Here is a 23,603-nt window from a genome sequence, read left to right as displayed (position 1 = left end):
AAATCTTTAATGGCTTTACAGCACTCTCGACTAGGATCAGTTTGTGACCCTCCCCCATTTACATGATTAAAGCTCACTTATGGCAGAACTTGGTAGTTTTTAAGAGTTGGATGGTTGAAGTCCACTTTATTAATGGTAATGATAGAAAGTGCTAGCAAAGCCTTCACTTGGTGTAGAAATAAGTGAAATGAAAAAAAACTCACTTTCTGTGGCAGAACCAGGGTCCCATGAGAAGATGCTCATCTGAATTTCAATGAGCTAGAGCAATTACTGTAAACTTCTCCTGTACAATTCCTTCGAAATGGTTCAAGTGATGAGCTGAAGTTACCAACACAAAACTTCTTGTACTTCAGATATTCACACAGAGGTCTCTGCTGAACTCACTTTTATTATCCTAACTCTCACCACTTTTGCACATCTCCTGTTTCCTAACAGAAGGTAAGCAATGGTATTTACAGTCTCAAGAGGGCAGCCAATGATTTAATGTATAAACTTGAAGAATGTCTTGATGTATGCTGTGGTGACTAGGAAAGAGACAGCCAGCAGCATTATCAAACATGCTATTTGTTCATTCTTTTATTTGGGGATACTGTCTTCAGTGACTGTCAGTCCATTATCAGAATACCTATATTTTACCTATATACCTATATACCTATATTATACCTATATACCTATTATCAGAAAACCTATATTTTAAATCAGGAAGAAACAATGTCAAGTAATCTGTATGCTTAGTAGGTGCTTTGCCTTCCTTGGTGTGAAACTATCAGCTACTGAACATATTTCCATTTTTTGTCAATGCATGTTTTCCCATTTTTTCTTTAGATACAAGGCTATCAAAAGAATAGCATTCGTACCATAACATATTCTATTAAGCTACCCAACAATGGATGCATCTTTTAGATCACAGTGAAAAGTATTGCATTTGTTTCAAAAACCAACCAACCAAAAAAAAACCCAAACCCCCACCTCCCCAATAAGTATTCCAGCAAATAAGCTAGGTTCCCCTCCCCTCTCTACATTAAAAAAAAAAAGGACAAGAGGAATATATTCCAAACTTTTCTTAAGAAAATAAAAGGGAAGGGGGGGAGGGAAATTAACTGACAAAATTGATTTTTTGAAACTTGAATCTTCATTAAACCTGTTTTGTTAAGAAATTTCTTCATTAACTTCCTTTTCCTTCTGTTACAAAGTGGTTGAACATGACATTTCTAAGAGTTCTGCTCTACTTTGAAACTGTATCTTAAATTGAAGGGTTCTCAATCTAGGCTGTTTTTATTCGAAACATTACCTGGCAAAATTATAGGTTTCATCTGGAGAAAAGCTTTAGAGGCTTATTTGAATTCATGCTACCCAGACTTGATCCTCTTTTGGTTTCAAGAGCCTCCCCAAAAGTGCATCCATGAGCTAGATGCAAATTCTATCTCTGTCTAAAATGCAATCTTAAAACTTACTCTTTAAACTTTCCTTAGAGACTCTTTCTTTAGCTTATGATATATACAAATGAGTAATCTGAACATCTATATGAAAACCAAAAAAGAGAAACTCTCTCAAGTTACTGCTCTAAGCAGGGGCAGGGTTTGGAGAAGCCTCGGGGGCTCTTGCTTGCTTTTCTATTTTATTGCTCAAGCTGTAAATCAGGTGTAGCTAACTACTTGAAGAAACCAAAAAGAACCTATAAAAAACCCCAAATATCTGTAATGACCTAAAATAAAAATGGCATAAAAATAAAATATTTTTTAAGACATAGTGTCTTGGAAACTTCTTTCTCATAAAAGCATTAAAGATTTTCTCCTTCCATCAGTATTCAAACAAATTCTTAGCTCTTAATTACTTGAACTATTTTTAGACTAATACCATTTGCACATCTTGGAAAACAAGTTCAGGACTGAATCTTCACCATCTGGGACCTGCAAATTCTATATGATAAACCTCTGGAAGGAGAAACAAACATACAGCTTCTCTAAGTATTTAACACTTAAAGAGAAATTTACATCCTTTTGTAAATTTCTGATATGTCAATTAAATCCATACACTCTAAAGCAACAAAATATGTCACTATACTTTATTTTTTAATAAAGAGTATGGTTTTCAAAAACACAGCACACAAAGTCCTTATGACTTGTCTTAAACTTATAGACCGAAGTATATAAATAATAAAATATTATTATGGAATAAATATGTTAAGAAAGGGTTAAGCAGCACACAGAAACAAAGCTTGATCTTTGGGTCTGCTTCCATCATTTTTCATTCAGATCAGAATATCTTTTAAATTTACGAGTTGAATAAAATAAATATTTCTATATTCAAAAGTATGAATGAGCAAAACTAAATATATAGAACCCTCTCTTTATCAATACAACAAAAAATTGCTAGGGCAACAATTTATTAACTACATCTGCTCAGTAATGGAAATAGAAGTGGTGCTTATTTGGTGGATTACATTTTATTAAGGCACAAACTCCAATTAGAACCCATGAAACCCTTTTTCAATACAAATACACTCATTCAGGGCAAAGTTCACTCACTAGAAGATTCCATTACAACAGCACTGTAATATTTGCTATCCATATTTCAAGGAGAATCCTAAAGTCAGAGGGGTCACCCAGAGCCCTCTTCATACAGCAAGAGAAGGAAGTAGAAATGTTAGCATTTGTTTCAAAAAAACAAAGGCATAAAAATCTGTAAATTCTGCTTTAGGATTCAGTTCTTAAAGTATCTCTATTTTTGTCTTGGTTTGTATTTGCTCTCTGGAATACCCTAAACTGGCATTTTTTCAAAACTGTTATATGGACTGTCATTACTTGCTAAAGATGCCCAAAACTCTGCTATGGGATTCCTTGGCCCTGCTCAGTATTGGCTTTTGCATAGCAGCAGAAGGGTGATTTTTCACCCAGCTGTCATATCCCAAATACTTCAGGCTGGACCACTGCTGCTCAAGAGCAGCCCTTTGCACTGGAGAACACAGTGATTCTTTCTTTTACCTGCACCCATTGCCAGGCTGCTGAAAGCAGCCATGAACAGAGCTCTTAACACAAACAGCATTTCCTACTTTGAACTATTTTTGGTATTATTCTAATGCCAGTTCCTTAACACTTTTATGCATATCAGTGCTGCGTGTACAAGCATTTTAAAGATTTTAAAGGTTTTCATGATACCATCCTTACCTATGCAGTTTATCCTCCAGAATCTCCATGTACTTCTCAGCATTTTCTTTTACAGTGGTCACTGCAAAATAAAGGCCAAAATTAGTTAATGATATATCTGTACAGTTCCATGGGGATTTTCCTTTTTTAAACCAAGTCATCTCTTACCCACATACTTTACACATGTCAGTTAGGAATAAGAATTTCATTAATCTTTTTCACATTCAAATTGCAGTGTGGGTGTCTTCTCCCTCTTTTCTTCAAAGTCTTTTGTATCGATATTATAATAATAGATCCATGACATATGCATTAACCTTTTTGTTGGGCCAGAAAACACTAACAAACACACAGTATGTAGAAGCTTCCTCTTGACAAAACAAAACACAGACAAGGACAGCTAACAGAAATCATCCCCACAAAAAAAGAAATATTACCCATGCAGTATCCATTACTCCTCTTTATCTTTAGGAGAAGTAAGCCAGCCAACAAATGCATCAGTCCATGCACAACAGTCCTTTAAATTGTTATCAATCTTGTCTCTCACTTCTCTGATAAAACCAAAACACTATAGAATGAAAAGAAATACCACTCAAGATTGTTAAGAAATTTATGTTGAGGTTTTTTGTGGTTTGGTGTTTGAGGGGAATGTTGTGTGTGTGTTTGTTTGCTTTTAAAGTTCAGACCTAGACATTCTCTGAGTCCCTACAACTTCATCCAGAAGGCATTCCAAAAGACCGCTTATCATAACACACAACAACAAAGCTGTTCTTTTGAATGACCACTGCTACTCCATCAATGGTAGAAAGCAAACCTCTTCCAGGAAAATAGAGGCTTTTAGATAATAACCATTTCCATAATATTACAACTTTTCTTCCCTCCTCCCTAACAGCTGCTTGCAAAGTCAAAGTCCAGTAGGACTGTAAATCACTTGGTCTCTTTTAAAGTCTTAATTCATTGTACATCAAACATATTTTATATGAAGAGGCATCCTACAGAGCATCATTGTTTTTATGGGGAAAACATGCTACATTGGTCAGGTACCCTGTGAGTTTACCCACTCATCTCCCCCACCTTCCTTACAATACGACAGCTCCAAGCACAGCTTACACACAAGTGCTTTCCCCTTCTATGTTTGTTGGATTTTTTTCCCTCACAAACTCGAATGTCCCCCACTAAAGCCTGGCCTGAAAACTCGGCATTAGCCAAATCAGCTGTGCTAAAGTTCACATACAGAGGAGTTCACTGAGGTAATACCATTAGCAGCAAGCATCAGGGTCAGTGTAACATCGACTGTCTGCAGAAGGCGGTGTTCACCAGGTTACACAGCAGTCACACATCACTGAAGCTGTCTGCAATGCAATGGCAAGTATAGAACACATTTTGCAAGGCTGATTTACTTTTTCATAGTTTGTTTTGTTTTGCTTGATATACAAGTTTATTAGATCAGCAAACAAACAAACCAACCAAACAACAAAAAAACCTGAAACAATCAAAAAACTCGAACCCACCACAGCCCCAATAGTCTGGAAGCAGGATTCTGCAATATTGTATTGTGCATAGATGACTGCATTAGTTTATACATTCACAGGCCCAATTACTCATTAGAGGAGTGCTGATGGACGTTATGCAAAAGGGTTTATAAGGATTTCTGCAATGGCACTGGAGACTAAATAACTTTCCCTAGCTTGCAGCAGTTCTGTAACAACTACAGCACTTAGTAAAAGCTCACAGTTTCCTTACCATGCTTTTATTCCTACACTTCCTGTAGAACTGTGGAAAGCCTGCAAGATGGCAAGTCTTTCTTTAATGACACACTACAGCTTTATAAAAACGGCCACCACTTCTTGCAAACTCCCTATCCATCAACCCCCAAATGTGCTGACCTGAGGCCCAGTGCACGCTTTGATAGCAAATAGCTTCAAGGTGTTCGGATGCTGTACTTCCCTTCTCTTGCCATTGTCACAGTGTCCTTCAACATGAGCTGTTACAACTCAGAGGCTTATTCTTTCGGATAATAAAGTCAGCAGATATTATTAATTTTTGGAGAGGGATGAGAAGAGGTGGAGAATCTGTTTCACACTCACTTTGTTTCTAACCGATATAGTGACTTCTTACGTTACATGAAAGATAAACCTTGCTTTCAATTTCTCCTGCTGTGCTTGTCACTTTTTAATTGGGTTTGATCTGATAGAGTAATTCGCACTTTCACAGTTCAGTCCTGCCCCTACATGCAATTTTACAATGCCCTTGAAGCACACAGCTTAATATATCAGCATTATTCAATGACAAAAAGTAATGGGCAAGAATACACCACTAGTCAAAAGTAGGTCAGCAAAAAGCTAACACTCATTTGGAAATCACCTCACATCACTAAACCCTACTCTCTCCTGTCAAAAATTTTAACTACATTAAAAGAAATGCAAACTTTGCTGCTGAAAGAGAAAGCTCCCCAGACTAGCTTTGTCTCCTTGCCTTCTTCTCCATGTAATTGGAAAAGCTGTGACCTGGAGATTTTGCTGGAAGGAAAACATATCTTAAAAATCTGATTAAGGTTACTTCCCTTGCAACAAACTGTAGACAGCACTGCAACAAATACTTTCAGCCTTTTAGATCATCCATTGAAATAGAAGACAAGCAACAGATTAGCAGATTTTTTGTTCTAATTTAATCAATCTATTCACCATCACTTCAAAGCAAAAAAATGCAAACAGAAAACTGTATGCGCTTTCAATCTGGCCAAGAAAGTACTAGATTACAGAGAAAGAAAAGAAATAATAATTTATGAGATTCTTCTCTGCATGCCAAATGGTTCATTTTTACATTTAAGTGAATGGGGTTGCCTTTTTCCATCAGTTCTCCTGGGATTTACATGCTTGGCTTATATTGGCCTTGAGGGGAGTTATTAAAATAAAGAAGTATAAATTCTCTATTAAAATAAAGAAGTATAAATACTCGCAGAAGATCAGAACACCAGGTTATTTGCTACAACTAAAAATAAACTTCTCTTGTGAAGTCTTAATTGAAGAAAAGTGAGTCAGCATTTCTTTCCCTTATTTTGTCTTAATTTTTCCTTTCTTCTTACTGCAGCAAAGTCCAGTCTTGGAATCAGTTCTGGTCAGACAGGACTGAGAAGCAGCAGTGAGCTCCTGTGTGGCCTTTTAATTGCTACAGAATGCAAATCTGCCATTTTAGAAGCTGCATAGATACCATTTAATAATTAACCTACATAGCATTCCTTTAAAATATCATTGCATGTCATTTCTCATCTGAAAAGAGCCCCAGTGGGGTAATGCTATTTCCATTACTTACAGAGATTGTTCAAGCCCGCACACAAAAGCGTATCATTACTTTTATTCTTCAGTCTCTTATTCTTTGGTCCTCAAAACTGAACTTAAAAAGACCTATGGACTATGAGATTTGGATTCTATGATCAATATTTTCTAAAACTTTATAAAACCTGAGTATTTGACTGGAGATACCTCAAACCCAGTGTTCATATGGATGCTCCAGATGTAAATGGTTGGCAACTCAGAAGAATAAATCTTTAAAATTGAATAAGGGTCTTAAAAAATAGTAGTCAATATCACAGCAGTTTTCACAGATCAGTAGTTCTGTACCAGACAAGTCATTCACCGAGTCCAAGAGATACAAAGTCTGAAGTAAAGTTTTTAAGTTTTTGCCTTCCATCCTAGAAGGTATCATTTCTTCTTTTTTTCTTTTTCTTGTTCTTTTTTTTTTTTTTTTTTTTTATGGATAGACAGTGTGGATGAATAATGACACATAGTTTTACACAAAATTAAAGGTTGGAGGAGATGCAATAGCTCCTACATCAACACGCAACATAAAGAGAACTGCCAGACATTACCTGCCTGCATGACAAGCCTGATACCTACAAAATTAGCCTTTCCAATCCACAAGCATAATGTTCCTTCTCAAATATTATATTAGGTAGAGTAAAATTCCCACTGGCTTCAATGACATTTTTGCCTGACTTAAGGATCTAGGAATAAAAATTTTTAAAACTGCATAGATACACATTGATCTGAGGACAGAATTAGGTGTGAACAAGGCTGACATGTTGCTTCTCCTGTCACTATCCTTTTTTTTTAATGTAAAAATTGTTATTAATACTAAGACAAAATGAAAGCAGAAAATTATCCTATGCAAATCATCCAGATCTTTCCTGTCATGAAAGATGTACTACATTAATGTGTGAAGTTGGGGTCTGAAAAACTGAAGAATGGCTTTGATATATTTAAAGGTTCACTTGAAAAGAGTGACACTTGAGATGGCATCTTAGCTGCCCAACTACATGTCAAGACGATTTATCAAGTCCCAGTAACAAGATTTTGGATTACAGAATGGTAAGAAATTTTGCATCCTGCAGACAGACAGGAGAAAATCTCAAAGAACAAGCTCTGTGAAGAACAATGGCCACTCTCCTATGCATTGTTCTCAAGGAACTCAAGTAGAATGAACAGAAAAGGTCAGGATTAAAGGCACAAAAATAAGTGGTTCATTTAAAAAGTGTAAATACTTTAAAAAGGCAAATGAAATTCTATGCTGGTTCCCTGTCACCCAGTAAAGAAGTAAATACTGAGATACATAGTTATTACCTGTCTTTTCCATTAATTGTGGTTTGTTCTAAGAAATGTGCTAATCCTCTGAATAATATTGCAGAACAGCACAAAATAACTGAGGAAACTACTGCCACCAGAGATGAGACGACCAAAATTTGGGAATCCAAATGGACTGGCTATTCTGCAATTAGAAACACTACATAAAGGTGAACTGGAAACACAAACATCTGTACTGAACATCTAAGAAATGAAAGCCAAATGTTTAAAGACACAACCCAATCTTACTTGATGGAGTTGAAAATACTCTCTGCCTAATTGGAGATGATTCCATAACTCAATCACTCTCTTCAACTTCCTGAAGGGTGGCTGTGGTGAGCTGGGGGTCGGTCTCTTTCTCCGGGCAACAACAGACAGAAGAAGAGGACACAGTCTCATGCTCCGCCAAGGGAGATACAGGCTAGACTTAAGGAGGAAGTTTTTCACAGAAAGAGTGGTCAAATACTGGAATCATCTGCCCAGGGAGGTGGTGGAGTCACCATCCCTGGATGTGTTTAAAAAAAGTCCGGATGTGGCACTTCGTGCCCTGACCTAGTTGAGGTGTTAGAACATGGGTTGGACTCGATGACCTTAAAGGTCCCTTCCAACCTAGAAATTCTGTGATTCTGTGATTCAATCACAAGGTTTTTCCCTGCTTCAGTAAGCAGCTGGCCTGGAGCATAGGATACTGTCCTGGTACAGAAATGGAAAACTGTGCTTTGCAGTGGCATAGCACTGGCAATCACTCAGAAGCAGTAGTTCTGTTGGGACTGAGGTCTGTGAATGCAGCAGGGCTTACCAAGCAGGGCTGCCAGACCGTCGCAGTCCCTCTGGATGGGAAAGGGTCTGCAACAACAGCTGGGTGATTCAGTAATGTTGATCTTATCATAACCCCATCCCACAGGAGAAGAGGGGGCTTTCAGGGATCCGCTGTCAAATGACACTCCACTGCTTTCAGAGCTCTCAGAGGGACGAATCCATGTGAAGATTTTCATCAGCATCACTTTCCTCTCCAGCAAGAGACAACCAACTGCTCTGATACCATAGGGCAGCACTTCTGACATACAGAAGCAAACAACTAGAAATTCCATCTGGAGCATCACTGTCTTAAAATATTTTGCTCACTCTCACATTTAAAATTTGGTAGAATATTTCCACTTTATACCCTCTAACTCTGGAAAAATATGGGAAGTAATAAAAATCTATGACAAGTAATAGAGAAATATAAAATTGGCAGAACACAGGACAGCACAGCATTTTGGCCGTAATACTGCCCTGAAACAGGAAAAGACTGAAACAGTGTGAACAACTCGCCTTCCTCAGGAAGTTCCCCTTGGAGCTGTGGATACAGAGTGTCTACTGTTCAATTTCTCCCCAGCACGTTGGTACATCCTGAACAGGAGGAAGCCTAGTCTAACCTCCAGACATGCTGGGAATGGGTGGACACTTCAAGTCCAGAGGAAACAGCTTCCTCTCTTTAGGAGATCACATAAAGGCCAAGTTTGGCCAAGTTTTTCCAGGTCATTTGGAAAGATGGTAGTATTTTACACATAGCAGAAGTAGTCAAAGAAAATGCTCCTTCTGCTTGTGTCAAAGTTCTCAGCATATTTAGAGATGGCTTAATTTGTAGACCTCAGTGCAACAATGATTTTGAGCATGCAATAAGGTAAGTGGCACCTTACCTTTGATGCAAAAAATTACAACTAAACATAGATCACATACAGGAGATACCGATTTTAACAGAGAAGCCACATTCTGCTCTCAAGTTAGATGTCAAGGCAAATATAAGTTATGGAAAATCTCAGAATGAACAGAAGTTTAACAAAGAAATAAAAACCAGAAAATAGATCTTACAAAGAGAAATGACAGGAGATGCCAGCAGCTCTGCCTATAACAACTGACAATTCTGTCTTTGAGCAAGGCATAAAAGGTTTGCAGAGGTGACAAGGAGCAGGGGAAAACCACCCTGCATAAAAAGGAACATTTGAGAAACAGACATTCCCAGAATCTGTCTCCTGAACCTTCTTTGTTGCATGCAGTACTTTTCATCCAAAGAGACAGGTGACCCTTCAAGTTCTGTGATGATTAAATTGCCTACATTCAAGAGAATTACCATACTTTCACATGGTTTCTGAGTTTCTTTCAAATTTCTGCAAAATCTGTCAAACCTGACACAGGGATTCCTTCCATGCTACATGTGGGAGACAGCAGGCAGAAAAAGACAAATTACTTTCGTAAATAATTTACCTTAAAAAAAAAAAACCAGCTGAAATTTTACGCATTGTTCTATTACACAGTATCAAAGCAAACATACTGATTTTAAACTGAAGGGGCAGTAGGCCCAGCAGTCACCAGAGCTCATAACAACATGAAAAAAGATTTGCCTTGGTACTTTAAGAGACTATATAAAGAGTAGGGAGAGTCACAAAGCAAACAGCACCAGACCACCCACCTGTGCAGCCCCTGGTCTGGAAGCAGCCTCCTGGCCTTCCAATTTCTCCCCTGCATGTACCACCTCTGTAGTAACCACAGGCTAGGTGCACATCCCATATCACAGGTTCGGTTACTTTTTCACAAATGATTCAAAAGCTACAAATGATTGGAGCGCACTAAGTGGAATTTTAAATTGGCTACAGAAAACCAGGGAGAAAACCATTCCTACTTCATGTGTTTGGTACTGGATGACAACATTCTCATTTCAGGGAAATCAGCTCAACCCCAATTCTCCTTTACACTGCTAACATAAATAAGCCAACTTGCCCCAGAAAGGCTTTCTTCATTGCAGACAGGTTTAACTTTATTTAAAGGACATGGATTCATGCACAATTTCTAGCTCCAGAGTGACTCTATAGTAGTACTTCTGGAAAAACGTTGGAGATCTTCACCGATAACATCGTCGGGGGATGAAGTCTCCTGAACTCTCCTAAGGGAAAGTGAAGGTTGAGCTTTCCTCTCCCATTCCAACACATGGATAGGACCATCATGTTTTCCTTGCTTCTCTGCAGCTGCCAGAATCTAAATCTCTGAAGCTGCCAGTTGTTTACACTTTGTTACACAACTTAGTAACGTATTGAAAGTATCACCTATTTTCCAAAACCCATGAGAAAAGTTTCTTTTCACTTTCTATTCTTATTTCTCTTGCATTCTTTACTAAGCAACTGGAGAGGAATGAAGGGGAAGGCAGAGGTATCAGAGAGCAATCTGCTTACATTTTCTTCTACCTGGTTCTCCTCTCTGCCTGTTTGCCACCTATTATTTCAATCCTCTGCTGACCATCTGTTCAGCCTCCCTGCTCCAACAACAAAAAAAAATTTCCTTTTTTCCTTTCTCCTCACAAAGCAAAGCCTGAACATCAAGGAGAGCCATGTGTCCAGCTTGTCCTCTGTAGATTGTCAGCAGTCACAAGACATCATCTGGAAATCATTACTCACCCGAACAAGGCAACCAGACTCAACATGTGCAAAGGCACCAGAAGAGTTCAAATTCGTTACTTGAATTGCCACAAGTTTTTCCTGGAAGTAAGATTTATTTTAACACTGTTAGATAAGATAAAAAGACCCAGAATGAGCCCTTTATACAGATATCCAAGACAAACAACAGAGAACAATTAAGGCTTTGTGCATAGGCTAAGCTCCATGACAATTACTGACAACACCTAATGCCTGTGTTATGAAAGGCAGGAACAGGTCAAACATTTTTGTCTGACAGACAAACTATAAAACAAGTGAAATCACAATTCAATTTTTGGCTTAAGAGGATACTTTACAGCTAATATGGATGATCCACAGACCACGGGACATGTCACAGCCATTCAACAACATCAAGGCTTCTAAAAGACACAGAAACTGGTTTCAGGCGGCTGTTCTGCTGAACTTCCACGTATGCAGTCTTACACCTAGTGCTTTAGTACCTAAATTGCAACTAAAAAATCATATTCAATTACTAACCCACTTTGGCTTTTCAATTTAAGGTCACAAAGGAAAGATGAACAAAGATTTTTCTCACTCTAACCTCTCCAGAATTTTTTTTTCTAAAAGGACTCTGCAAAATTTCATGCTAGTCTTAAATGCTGCTGATTATTCTTTTCCTATCTCAACATGCTTGCTTGTCAGGCCATACAAATTAGCAAGAACCCAGGCTCCTACAGAGAGACACAACCCTAAATCAGAGGATAAAATATATTTGTACTTCAACAAATACAATTAATTATTGCAGAAACTGTCTTCAAAACTTCTTCGTAGAAGAAAACCACATCATTGCAACACAGAAAAAAACTTAGAGAAATGGAATTTGCCGCCAAACGCTGCTGTATAATCTCACTGGTTACTAAAAGAGATTAAAGGGAGAGCAGCATACAAGCATAAGAGCTTTGAAAAGCAACAAAAAAGTGGGGGTAAAGTGTTTAAAAAGCCAGTGCTATCACTGACAAAGGAAAATCACAAATACCTTCATAGCTAAACAAATTGCTACTAAGACATCAGTCCTTCAGATAATTTTAGACAGCAAAGTGGAGCTTAAAGGCATGTACTGAAGGTTAGAAGTAGTACAAATTGCAACAGTGATGAGAAAGAATATTCAGAATTCCAAACTATTTTTTAACAACCTTGAAATGACATCAAATAAAGCAGAGACTTCCTGTACCAAGGCTTACAAATGATATCTGCAAATAGCAATAGCTTACATTTTTTGTGCTGCTGTTCCCTCCAAGGATCTAGAACAGGTCTTGAAACTTCAGAGAAGCAGCAATTTCTTTTTTAGAAAATAGCTGACAATGAGACCATGATACAGAGAAGCAGTGTCCTACATACACGGAACTTTTCAGAAACTCTTTGTAAACTATTTGACCACTGTTGGCTGTACTAGCCACCCTTTCTGCAATGCAATTACAGGGCTTCCAAACAAGAAAAAATGCTCAGCAGAGAGGTTGAGCAGAGCCTGGTCTGCAGTCATTTCAGAGACAAGAGAGCTTTAATATATCACTTTCCTTAATCCCTAATAATCTTTGCCCTAGCTGCTTCCTCCTGACATTATGCAACCTGCACATAACGGCATATGAGTTTCATTAAACGCACAAGTAATATTTGGCTATGCCTGACATAGCAATGTAAACATGATGCTTTTGACCATGAACATGCAGTGATGCCTTAAAAGCCTCTCTGCTCCTTACACACAAAGCTGGGGCAGAGATTTACACAATGTAAGTGGGAGAATTACTGCAGCTGAGCAAAACAGATGTACCTACAAGAACGTACGTGCGCTAAGTGATTCTACTAATCCTGAGCACCCAAAAGGGCAGAGTCACAGACACAAGGGCACACTGTTGAGTGGACAGATGTTTTTTTGAACTGCTTTCAAGACAGGATCATTAATTTAATTGGCTGACTTCAAAATGTTGTTTACACTGTAAATTCTTTGCTAGTTTTCTTATTAACTTCCTAGTGCAAAACTCTACTGCAGTAGAGCTCTTGAAAACAACAGCTTTAATATCTCTAAGCTAAGGTGGTCACAAACAAAGGCACAAGATTTCACACAGGGTGATAAAGTGCACTTTATAAATTAGTTGTACACACCTCTTTACACTGCATAGTAAAAAAGGGATTCCAATGACATTCCAATGGAAGACAAACACTAGCATATTTCAGATTACCATGTAATCTTCACTGATGTTACCATGCTTTCTTTTTTTCTTCAATACCCTCTTTGGTCGCCAGAGCCAGGCATAAATCTACATCTTCCCCTTATCTGGATAAACTATAAAATATTTGAGCTCCCTGTAGCCTTTTGTTTTTGTTTTTTAAGAGAGAATTCATATTTAGCTTAGAAAGATGATGAAAAAAGCAGCCTTATTACTATTCAAAATCTCTTTCTAGATTGAAGCAGACAGTTTCAGCATTAATAGAAAATATTTTGTTTGAATTAAACCCTAAGACCTCTGTTTCTGTAATGTCCATAAAGGAAAGAAATTAAAGGTCTTACCCTTCATATTGAGTCTCTGCATTGCTATATTGTAAGTAGGATGAATGAACTCATTCTTCAAAGCAGCAGAATGCTCTAATGCAGTGGCCCTTTAAAAAAATTCCCTGAAAATAGAAATTTCTCTTGAAACTGACACTCTTTCTTGACTTTAGACTATGAGTTTCTTTCTCATACATTTTATTTGCCATATGACCCAAGCTGTCTCCCTCTCTGACTCCTAAGTCTATGCTGTTTGTGTCATTTTCTCCTCCGTTCGTTTTGGTTTCTACTCTGCCTTTCAAATTCCTCTTTTTCAGATTTTGTCAACTTTGCTCTTTCACTTAAGCTGTAAATCATTCAATACCTCGGGGAATTTTACTCCTGGTTTTGCTCTCTGTACCAAACTTGCAGTGTTTAAGCCACTTCTAGAAAAGAAAACTTTTAAGTACAAATAAGTACTAATAAGGATTCCTGAGACAGCAGTTTGTGAACACTTTACTGGTCATTCTGGTGATGTTGAAACAACTTCCCAATAGCTGATGTAGACTCTTCTATAATAGCTTAATTGAACATTTTCTAATAGCAAATGTTCTTTAGGTATGATTTCAAATGCTTAGATGATGTAATCTTTATGACCTAAATTATTTTTCAATTATTTTCTTTGAAAAAGAAATTTTAATTTCCTAGGTTTTGAATACATGGGCCAGAAATCCAACTCTGGCAAAAATCAAGGTCCATATCTTCAGAACATCCCAAAACTTGCAGCAAGAACAGCATTATGAGGCTATTCCAAAATGTCCAACGTTAGGATTAGAACTGCACCTCCTCTCTTAATCTTCTCACTAAGGTGCAAGTGCAGCAGTAACTTCTGGACACTCTCAGGACAAACTATTCAGCTCTACAGACAACACCCACCCATTTCTCACCACTCCTTCATGGAAAAGGTGGACAGGCAGACGGAATTGTCCACTGGCTGGACCACAACAAACCTGGGCTGTGACACCAAATGAATGAAATTTTCTGTGAGTCTCACAGCTGAAAATAGAGAAGACGACTCAGGTTTCCTGCTCAGATATCCAGTCTAATTATTGGACAGTTAAGAACTTAAGAGAGACAGTCTGCCCAGAAACCACTGGAGAAAAGAGAAGTGGAGGGAGTCAAATCAGGGAAAAAAGTCATGATGAAGAGCAGGTTGAAAGGTGCTGCTGAAGAACTGAGCCCAAGGGAAACTCCAGTGGTCTGCAGCAGATGAGCAGATTGCAGCCAATTTCCTAGGGCACTCTGTTCAAGTGTGAGTAGAGCCGAGTGGTACAGTTCACCACACTGGAGAATAATTTTTCAATAGAGCTGCTGCCTCCTGCCTGGCTGACTGACTAATACGTCAGTTGAACAATTAGATTGGTTTTTCCATCCTCTTCCCTCACAATTCAATTATAAATGTTGGGACAAATTGCCCACCATCTAATAGAAGTAGACTTGTTTAGGCAAAGTTGAGGAACATTCAACATTTTCCCAACTTTAAGGTCCCCCATAGATTTTGCTGCTAACACCAGGTCAAGTTGTAGAAATGAGAAATGCTCACACAGCAAATGCTTCCACAGTGTTGGATTGCAAGAGGCTTTTTCAAAGTGCTGTTTGTGCATTTTAGCTGTGAAACTTCCAGGGATATCAGCAGGAGTCACACAGCTAAATCCCCAAGCAACACTTTTTGAAGATGACTTATATTTAAAGGAGGATTAGAAGAAAATACTTCTTAAGCCATTTTCCATGTAACATTATCAGTCTAAAATTTGGAGAAATACAGAATCATTTGGGGGAAATACATTATTCACTGGGTATCAATTTTTCCATCCAATTAGGCTCGGCAGCTACGCTGAGTATTTAACACACACCCTTGCTTTCCCCTTCCTTTCCACAGAGTGTATATATTAAACACAAGTTAAGACTTCTGGGTTTTCAACTTTGTTGATTTTACATTCCTTCTGGGATTTAAAGTACTACTTTGTTTAATTATTTTTCCTCTACTCATCCACACTATTGAATGACAGTAATAATGAACTCAGAATCATTGTACAAATCCCAGTAGGAACCATTCACAGTTTGCTAATAGGACATTATATTTGCATTACCAAGTTCAGTTCAAAGCACATTGTGTAAATTAGCTCTGAGGGTTACTACCATGAATCTAAAACCAGAACATCAGGTCAATTAGCACAGCTCCAAAGTACAGTATTTTGGGTGAAAACAGAAGGGGTATGATTAAAATTCTAGGAAATCCTCTTTTCAGCAGAGTGCCTCTGAAAAGATGTCTGGTTTCACTTCTGGGAGAAACCAGAATGCCTCAGCTCACAGCAGTGTAGCCTGATGCCAGTGACCCTGATGCCTGATAAGTTCTATTGACCTGTTCTAAAGAGGGGGTAAAATTAACTCCCAGGAGGTGTGGAAATCCTCAGAACCCCACAGAGACATTTTCCCATCCAAATTAAAAGAGCAGGTGAGTATGAGGAAGATTTGGAGGATGTGTGAATTTAACATAGAATATATTGCTTACATAAAAATGCAACTAACGCACAAAAGATACTCAGTTTCCTCCAAGAAAACAATCCCAAACCACAGCCAGAGACTAAAAAAAATCACAGTTTAATAATGAAAGGAGGCCCTCAACACATTAAGGCAAACATTCCCAGCAGCAACTTGTAGGGCTATTTACTTTTAGGGCAGACAAACATACATGTACGCACACACAGACAAATATGGAAGCAATTAATGAACTTAATGAACTTTAGAAGCTACATCTTTGGACAAACTGCTGGAACAGAAACATGCAGACATGACAGGAAAAGAGGTACCCTAATGAAGCTATACCTCATGAGACAGATGAAGCCAGAAGGTGCCACCCAAAAAATGAATGGAAGGGCCAATGGATATTATTCTGGTCAAGTCTGTTAATTGTTCTAGATCCTACAGTCAGTTCAGTCTTATCAAGCCACCAAATCAGTACAGTATATACCTCTGCCTGATAATACCTCTGCCTGGCTAAAGATGATCTTAAGATTCATTCCTTAAAACATTTTGTGGTTAAGCTTCTAAAATTTTAGTGTAACTGCCTTGAAAGGCTGCTTATTCTGTAAATGCTAAAACAAAATACATTATTATTCTCTGCAGAAAGATACTTGAAATAGCAATTAGGCAACTTCAAAATTATTTTACCTCCAAATAAATAATGGGATTTCTGATTACACAACAGAAGTCATTCAGTGGACAAGCTTTATGATCAACTGTATAAAAATGGTCATTCCTCACACAAGAAGATTTCTAGACCTGGGACACAGAGGGGTATTTAATCATTAATATTTATAATTCTTCAATTTATTAGGCTGCAGCCTAATGGATCTATAGGGGCTGAATGAACTAAGCAAAACTTCCCACAAGGCCTGAAAGAAATTGCTGGGTTATGTACAGGACCGGGTAGAAAGGTATAAATAAAGAGATACGGGGGAACAAATTTGGATGTTTTGAGTTAAGTACCTCCACAAAATACTTTTGGGTCCATGTGCATGACGAGCTAAATAGCTGTAACCTCCTGGTGGAAGTGGTGAGAATGAAAGGATTTGCCTAAGTGAGAAAACAGCAAACAAATACATACCAGATTCCACCCTAGCTGCAATGCAAACTGATGTGTGAAAGAGAAAATGGGCTTTTAGTGAATTATAAATAGCTGGCAAGGACTGAATACTCAGCTGGGCAAAAAATGCTTTATATGGAAGACAGTAACACATGAAAGATCAGAAAGCATACATAAATTGAAATAAAATGAATATGTTGTCAGAATACAAACAAATGAAAGATGTATTTTGGAGAGTAAGCACTATAAGATGCTTACTATTGCATGACAAGTCAGCAACAAAGAGAGATGAGCTAGAGTGCCCAGAAAAGTAAAAGATATTTGGTATAATAAGTGCTTCTGAAACTAGGTAGAATAACACAAATCAATTGACTGCTTATTGTATACCTACTCAGTAGCACAGGAAAGCTCAGATTAACCTTAGGAGTCTTAGATTACAAGCACAAATGAATTTGCAGAGGCAGTGAAGCAATGTGTTACTGCAAGATTCAATAGCATCTACTGTGAAAAAAATTCTCCCTTTTAAAAGACTATTCAGCTGAATTTGAATTCTCCAATTTTTTTCAAATCACCTTATGAGTTGTTTTCTTTCCTTATTTCAATTACAACTTTTTTTTTCAATTTGCTGTTCTTTTCTGTTGGGCTCTTCATAGCTAATGTTTCTTTCATCACTTTTCAAAACCATTAAAGAGGCAGAGAAACTCTCAAATATTTTCTCCTGAAGAAGAAAAAAAACCCACAATATTTTCTGTCATCCTGCCCTTCTATATCCACACTGAAATATCAACTACAAGTTTCCTTTTAACATACGCAGATGCACAAATGTACCTGAATTTTGTCAGACTTCTAGGTGCATCCACAAAGGGTCAGGGCAAACAAGTGTGGGGAAATAAAGCTTATCTCTGCTTCCTCTGTGTTTAACATGATTCTGTCAGTCTATCATTTCCCTAATGAGTGGTGCAACTCTTATTCTTAATTGTGCATTATTCCCATTTTCAGCATTTTAAAAACTAAATTATCTAAAGAAAAAAGATGTCCAAAGGGGAATCATACCCTAAGAAAATGCATTTGAGTAACAGCAATTAAATACTCACTTTCCAAAAGTTGAGAGGCGCAAGTGCTTAATAATGATTCATTTCAAATGAACCCAGAGAAATGAAGATTTTTAATAACTTCATTCTCCTTGGTCTTCCCCAGAAGATATTTAAACAGGGCACATGACTGCAATCAGCAGCAGGAAGTGAGTGTTGCTTCAGTAAAGCAAAATGGAGCATGTCAGCATAGGAAAATACAGCTACTTTGATTTCTGGCATTGCATCTTTGGTCAAAGTATATTTTTTGTGGGAAGTTTCATGACATTTGGATAGCTACAATTCTTTGAAAAGGATTAGCATATTTATGTTTTCATTATTATTTTTTATCAGAGTTTTGAGCACTTGTTCTCCCCCCAAATCAAACAATCTGTAAGAGGTATTGGCCAAATACCAGCTGAACTGGTCAAATTGACTACTGGGGCCAAGTATGGTCATTTCACAGGACTCTGACACACAACTCCTGCCACATGAGGATGCCACCTCTCCTGCTGGGCTTCTTCACAATTTCTGTGCTTTAAGGAGCTCTCCTCAACTTTTTCTGTCATGCCTTCCTTGAAAAACAGGAATCTCTGGTTCACGGAGGTTCTGGACCAGAAGCACACTGGAGTCCAGCAGAGAGTGAACAGTGCCACCTCCTGCCCTGCTGCCCCGAGCTCATGGGCCATGCCAGCCCTGCCAGCCAGGCATGGAATGGCTTACCAGGTTCAGATGGCACAACAGACCCGCCGAGCTTGCACAGTGCAAGGAGCAGTGGGGAGACACAAAAGTGAAGGTTAATTAAAAGAAACCCTCATGTCACAGCTTCTGTCATCCTGCCATAAAAATCACCCTTAGTTACTTAGTCTAATAAGAATTACCTTTGATTACCTTAATCTTAAAGGTAATCCTAAAGGTAATCTTAAAAGATTAATTACTTTAATCTTTTATCTTCCACCCTCCTTAGTTAAGGAATTAGCAAAAAAAACATTAAATGACACTGGATTTCCTTTATTTGATGTGCACTGTCTTAAGACTTGATCAGTTCTGAGAGGTGTTAGTGTAATCTGCTTTCTACTGGGCATGGGCAAGGCCACACAGATAAACCACATCCCACTTCTAACAAAAATAAAAGTAATTATCCTGCTTCGCCAATTATTTGAAGAATATTTGTTCTTTTGCCCTGAACTGCCCAAGAAACAGACTCTGCAGCTTCACTATTTACCTATAGTGCTTCTCATATTTACAGTGATTTCTAGGAAAACAATGCTACTCTCAAGTACATTTTGGTGATGGATTTTAATTTTCCCTGGGGGCAATTTCACTCTTACAAATGACACAATACTGCAAACATTCTTTAGATAGAGAAAAAATATACAGGCGCCCTAATAAGCTATAAATCCTTTCCACAAGTTTCTGCTGTCTTTTTAAGACTTAAATTATCTTTGTTGCTGTGGATTGGGTAATCATAGCATTCCAGATGTGGATGAAGGGACCAGATGGACAACAGAGAAAATAAAATCCTTCACTGTCCAAAAAGTCTATTTCAGGATAAAACTTGTTACAAAAAGCACAGAGGCAACAGTGTACTTGGGGTACCCTGATGGGAATTCAAGCTGGGAACCACAACTATTTCAGATCAAGCAGCTTCAGACCAAAGTGACAGCTTGTATGGCTGAACTGTATTTAAGGGCAAATCTCAGCCTCTTGTAAGTGTACTTTGTTCACTGCAATGGCTGAAATGAAATGAGGATTCTCATTTTCTCCTAAAACACTGAGATTAAATTTCCCCTGGACTTGCCAGAACAGTTAATAGAAGACCCTTTTGGGAATCATCTTTTGGCAAAAAGAGAGCAGCTCGCAGGCTACTTGGGCTTCTGCCCAAGATCAGATGTTCTGTACCCAGCAGCTGCATGCAACCTCCCCCATGAGGAAGCAGAGTGGGTCCCTCAGGGGTCACTGCTGGGACTGGCACTGTTCAGCATTTCTGTCAGTGATGCTGATGGTGGGATGGAGTGCTCCCTCACCAAGTTCACTGAAGACACCAAGCCTTGTGGTGCAGTCAATGCACTGGAGGGCTGGGATGGCATTCAGAGGGACCTGGACAGGCTGGAGAGATGAGCCCATGCAAACCTATGAAGTTCAACCAAGCACAGTGCAAGCTCCCACATGTGGGTTGGGGCAATCCCAGGCACATCTACAGGCTGGGCAGAGAAGAGACTAAGAGCAGCCCTTCCAGCAAAGATTTTGGGGTGATGGTTGGTGAACAACTCAATGTGAGCTGGCAATGTGCACTCACAGCCCAGAAAACCAAGGAAATCCTGGTCTGCATCCAAAGGAATGTGGCCAGCAGGTCAAGGAAGGTGATCCTACCACTGTACTCTACACTAGTGAGATCCTGGAGTCCTGCATCTGGCAGTGGTGTCCCCAACATAAGAGGACATGGAACTGTTGGAGGAAGTCCAGAGGAGGCCACAATATTGCTAAGAGGACTGGAGCACCTCCCCTGTGAACACAGGCTGAGAGAGTTTTGTCTCTTCAGCCTGGAGAAGAAAAGTTTGTACAAAGACCTCATTGCAACCTTCAAGTACCCAAAGGGGGATTCAGGGAAGCCAGAGAGGGAATCTTTCTCAGGAATGCAGTGATAGAACAAGGGGGAATGGGTACAAACTGAAAGAGGGTAGGTGTAGATTAGATATTAGGAAGAAATTCTTTACTATGAGGGTGGTGAGACATTGGAACAGGTTGCCCAGAGAGGTTGTGGATGTCACCTCCCCTGTGAACACAGGCTGAGAGAGTTTTGTCTCTTCAGCCTGGAGAAGAAAAGTTTGTACAAAGACCTCATTGCAACCTTCAAGTACCCAAAGGGGGATTCAGGGAAGCCAGAGAGGGAATCTTTCTCAGGAATGCAGTGATAGAACAAGGGGGAATGGGTACAAACTGAAAGAGGGTAGGTGTAGATTAGATATTAGGAAGAAATTCTTTACTATGAGGGTGGTGAGACATTGGAACAGGTTGCCCAGAGAGGTTGTGCATGTCACAACCCTGGCAGTGTTCAAGGCTGGGTTGAGTAAGGCCTCGAGCAGCCGGTCTAGTGGGAGGTGTTCCTGCCCATCCCAGGGAGGCTTGGGACTGCATGATCTTTAAAGTCCCTTCCAACCCTTAACATTCTGCAGTTCTATAAACCACTCATCACCCTGCCTTTAAACGACTACCATTTGCTGCTAGATCCCAAAAACTAAGCGATGCTCTTCACAGAGAGAGGAACTGTTCCACCATTTCAGTTACATGAACAGAGACTCAGAAATACATGGATACTGTGTCAACACCAGCTGAGAGTACAGGGATCAGAGACAGGAGCTGAATCCAACTGCTCAGTTTGTTGCTCCAAACTGCACACTGCTTCAACAGACCCAGAGCCTGAGACTACTAAACACAACCAAAGTCAAGGTTACTTCTTAAAGCACTGAAAGCAAGGTGCAAGCAAGTTCCATCCTCAGGTATGAAAGAGGATACCCTGCATACTGCCAATGCATGTTTCACATCAGGTGAAGGGCTGGATTGTTGTGGGAAGGATTCTTCATCACCTGAAGGAACAGAAAGCTTCAAAAGTTCACTGGGGATATCCCTGCTATCAGAAATAGCCACTGTTCAGGGAGATTGGTTTCCAGCCTCCAGCACTGGGATGTCCCACCCCTCATACCAAAGGACAGCTGGGACATGCCAACAGTTTGTGGAGGGCAAGGCTCCCCAGAGGACAGATTTTATGACTTATTGTGATTGACAATGCCGCAAGGGAGCCCTCAAACTCTCCTCAAAGGGAGACTGTAACTTGCAAAAGTCAAAGCAAAAAGTTAATCAGCTGGTACATACCACAGAAACAAACTCTAACTCCTTTCATCCTTGCAGTGAGGCTCTGCGTTTGACCTGCTTTTTTCCTCTTTTTTTTTTTTCCTGCTTCAATATACCCTTCTTCAAAAAGACTATCAACAAAGGTATTTCATCTATCTGCAGGCACAGCTTCAGTATCTGCACAAACTGCCTCTGCTGCTATAGAGCCAGTGTCAGCATGCAGCTTAACCCCAAAACCACATGCAGAATATTTGCAGCTCAGGTGGCCTGGTGGGGAAGGCAGCCTTTGGGAAAGTGGACACGTCGAGGCCTATCATAAGCACAGGAATTCCTGCAGGGAGAGGGATTAGAGGGTACCACAGTGCTTCATTCTGAATCCAATAGGTCCAAAGGATGGGAGGAGAGTGGGAAGACACTAAAACAGAAATGGAAAGATCCCATGCCACAAAACAATTTCCCTCTGTTCGGCATGGGCATTTAGGTCTCTGCATCTTTGAAAGACTGACTGACAAAAGTGATGTCAGCAAAATCCTGTTTTAGCTGCATTACTATGCTTCCAGCTCAGCACTACCATCCCCTGACAGACTGAAATGGCCAACACACACAAAGACTGACCTCAGTGTGAACAGCTGCCACTAGTGCTGCATCAGCACAAACCATCACAGGCAAGTGACTTGCCACAGGGAACACCCAGTCCAAGCACAAGTAAAATGGTATTTCAATTCAATGATTTTGATTAGCTTCCTTCCTACTGTTATAATTTTTTCACATTTCCCTTCATAATTTTGATAAAAATTTGTCTGCCTACAAGCCAAATACTTTCAGACTTTCCAGAAAAAACACAAAAAAATATTGAGAGATCCCTCAAAAAGCCCCTTGAAAAACTTACCTCTGTTCTGAGCAGCTTCAGCTAAATTGAAATATTTATAAATGGAACAGAAGAACGAAAAGAAAACCAGAACATCCTCAAGAATCAACACAACACAAAACACAAGGAGCAAGAAGAACCCACATTAGCGGAAACATCTTCACAACTGACACCTTCAAACAACCAAAATCCTCCAAAAATTCACAAACCAAGCTCAATATACAAGCTCCAAGCATTTCTGTGCCATCTAAGTGGGATATTCCTCATCTCATAAGAGACAGAAAGTGCCCTCCTACCAGAGAAAACATGTAAAAAATTGGAAAAATTAAAAGAAAATCACTTATCCTATTACTCACCATGATGTTCATTTTTAGTAAGTTCACTTACTAATTCTCTCATTGACAGCTTTGTATCCTTTTTCCTGGTCATCTTCTGAGATCAGCACCTCTAAGTAGTTCTGGTTCTTGGGGA

At 39.1% G+C, this 23,603-nt stretch overlaps 1 protein-coding gene across 4 annotated transcripts in view; it reads right to left on the bottom strand.

Annotated features, from left to right (window-relative positions):
- Positions 1-23,603, bottom strand: part of DISC1 (DISC1 scaffold protein) — a 187,191-nt gene that overhangs the window by 38,566 nt on the left and 125,022 nt on the right. For all 4 annotated transcript variants that reach the window (XM_039707572.1, XM_039707571.1, XM_039707570.1 and 1 more), the window contains one exon: positions 3,168-3,228. In XM_039707572.1, the coding sequence (XP_039563506.1) occupies positions 3,168-3,228 (61 nt within the window). The remainder of the gene's footprint in view (positions 1-3,167; positions 3,229-23,603) is intronic.

This window comes from Passer montanus, unplaced genomic scaffold (genome assembly GCF_014805655.1).
Source record: "Passer montanus isolate IOZ18808 unplaced genomic scaffold, ASM1480565v1 scaffold2, whole genome shotgun sequence".
Lineage (NCBI taxonomy): Eukaryota > Metazoa > Chordata > Aves > Passeriformes > Passeridae > Passer > Passer montanus.
Note: the sequence above shows the minus strand (reverse complement) of the source record. Positions and strands in the feature narration are given on the sequence as shown.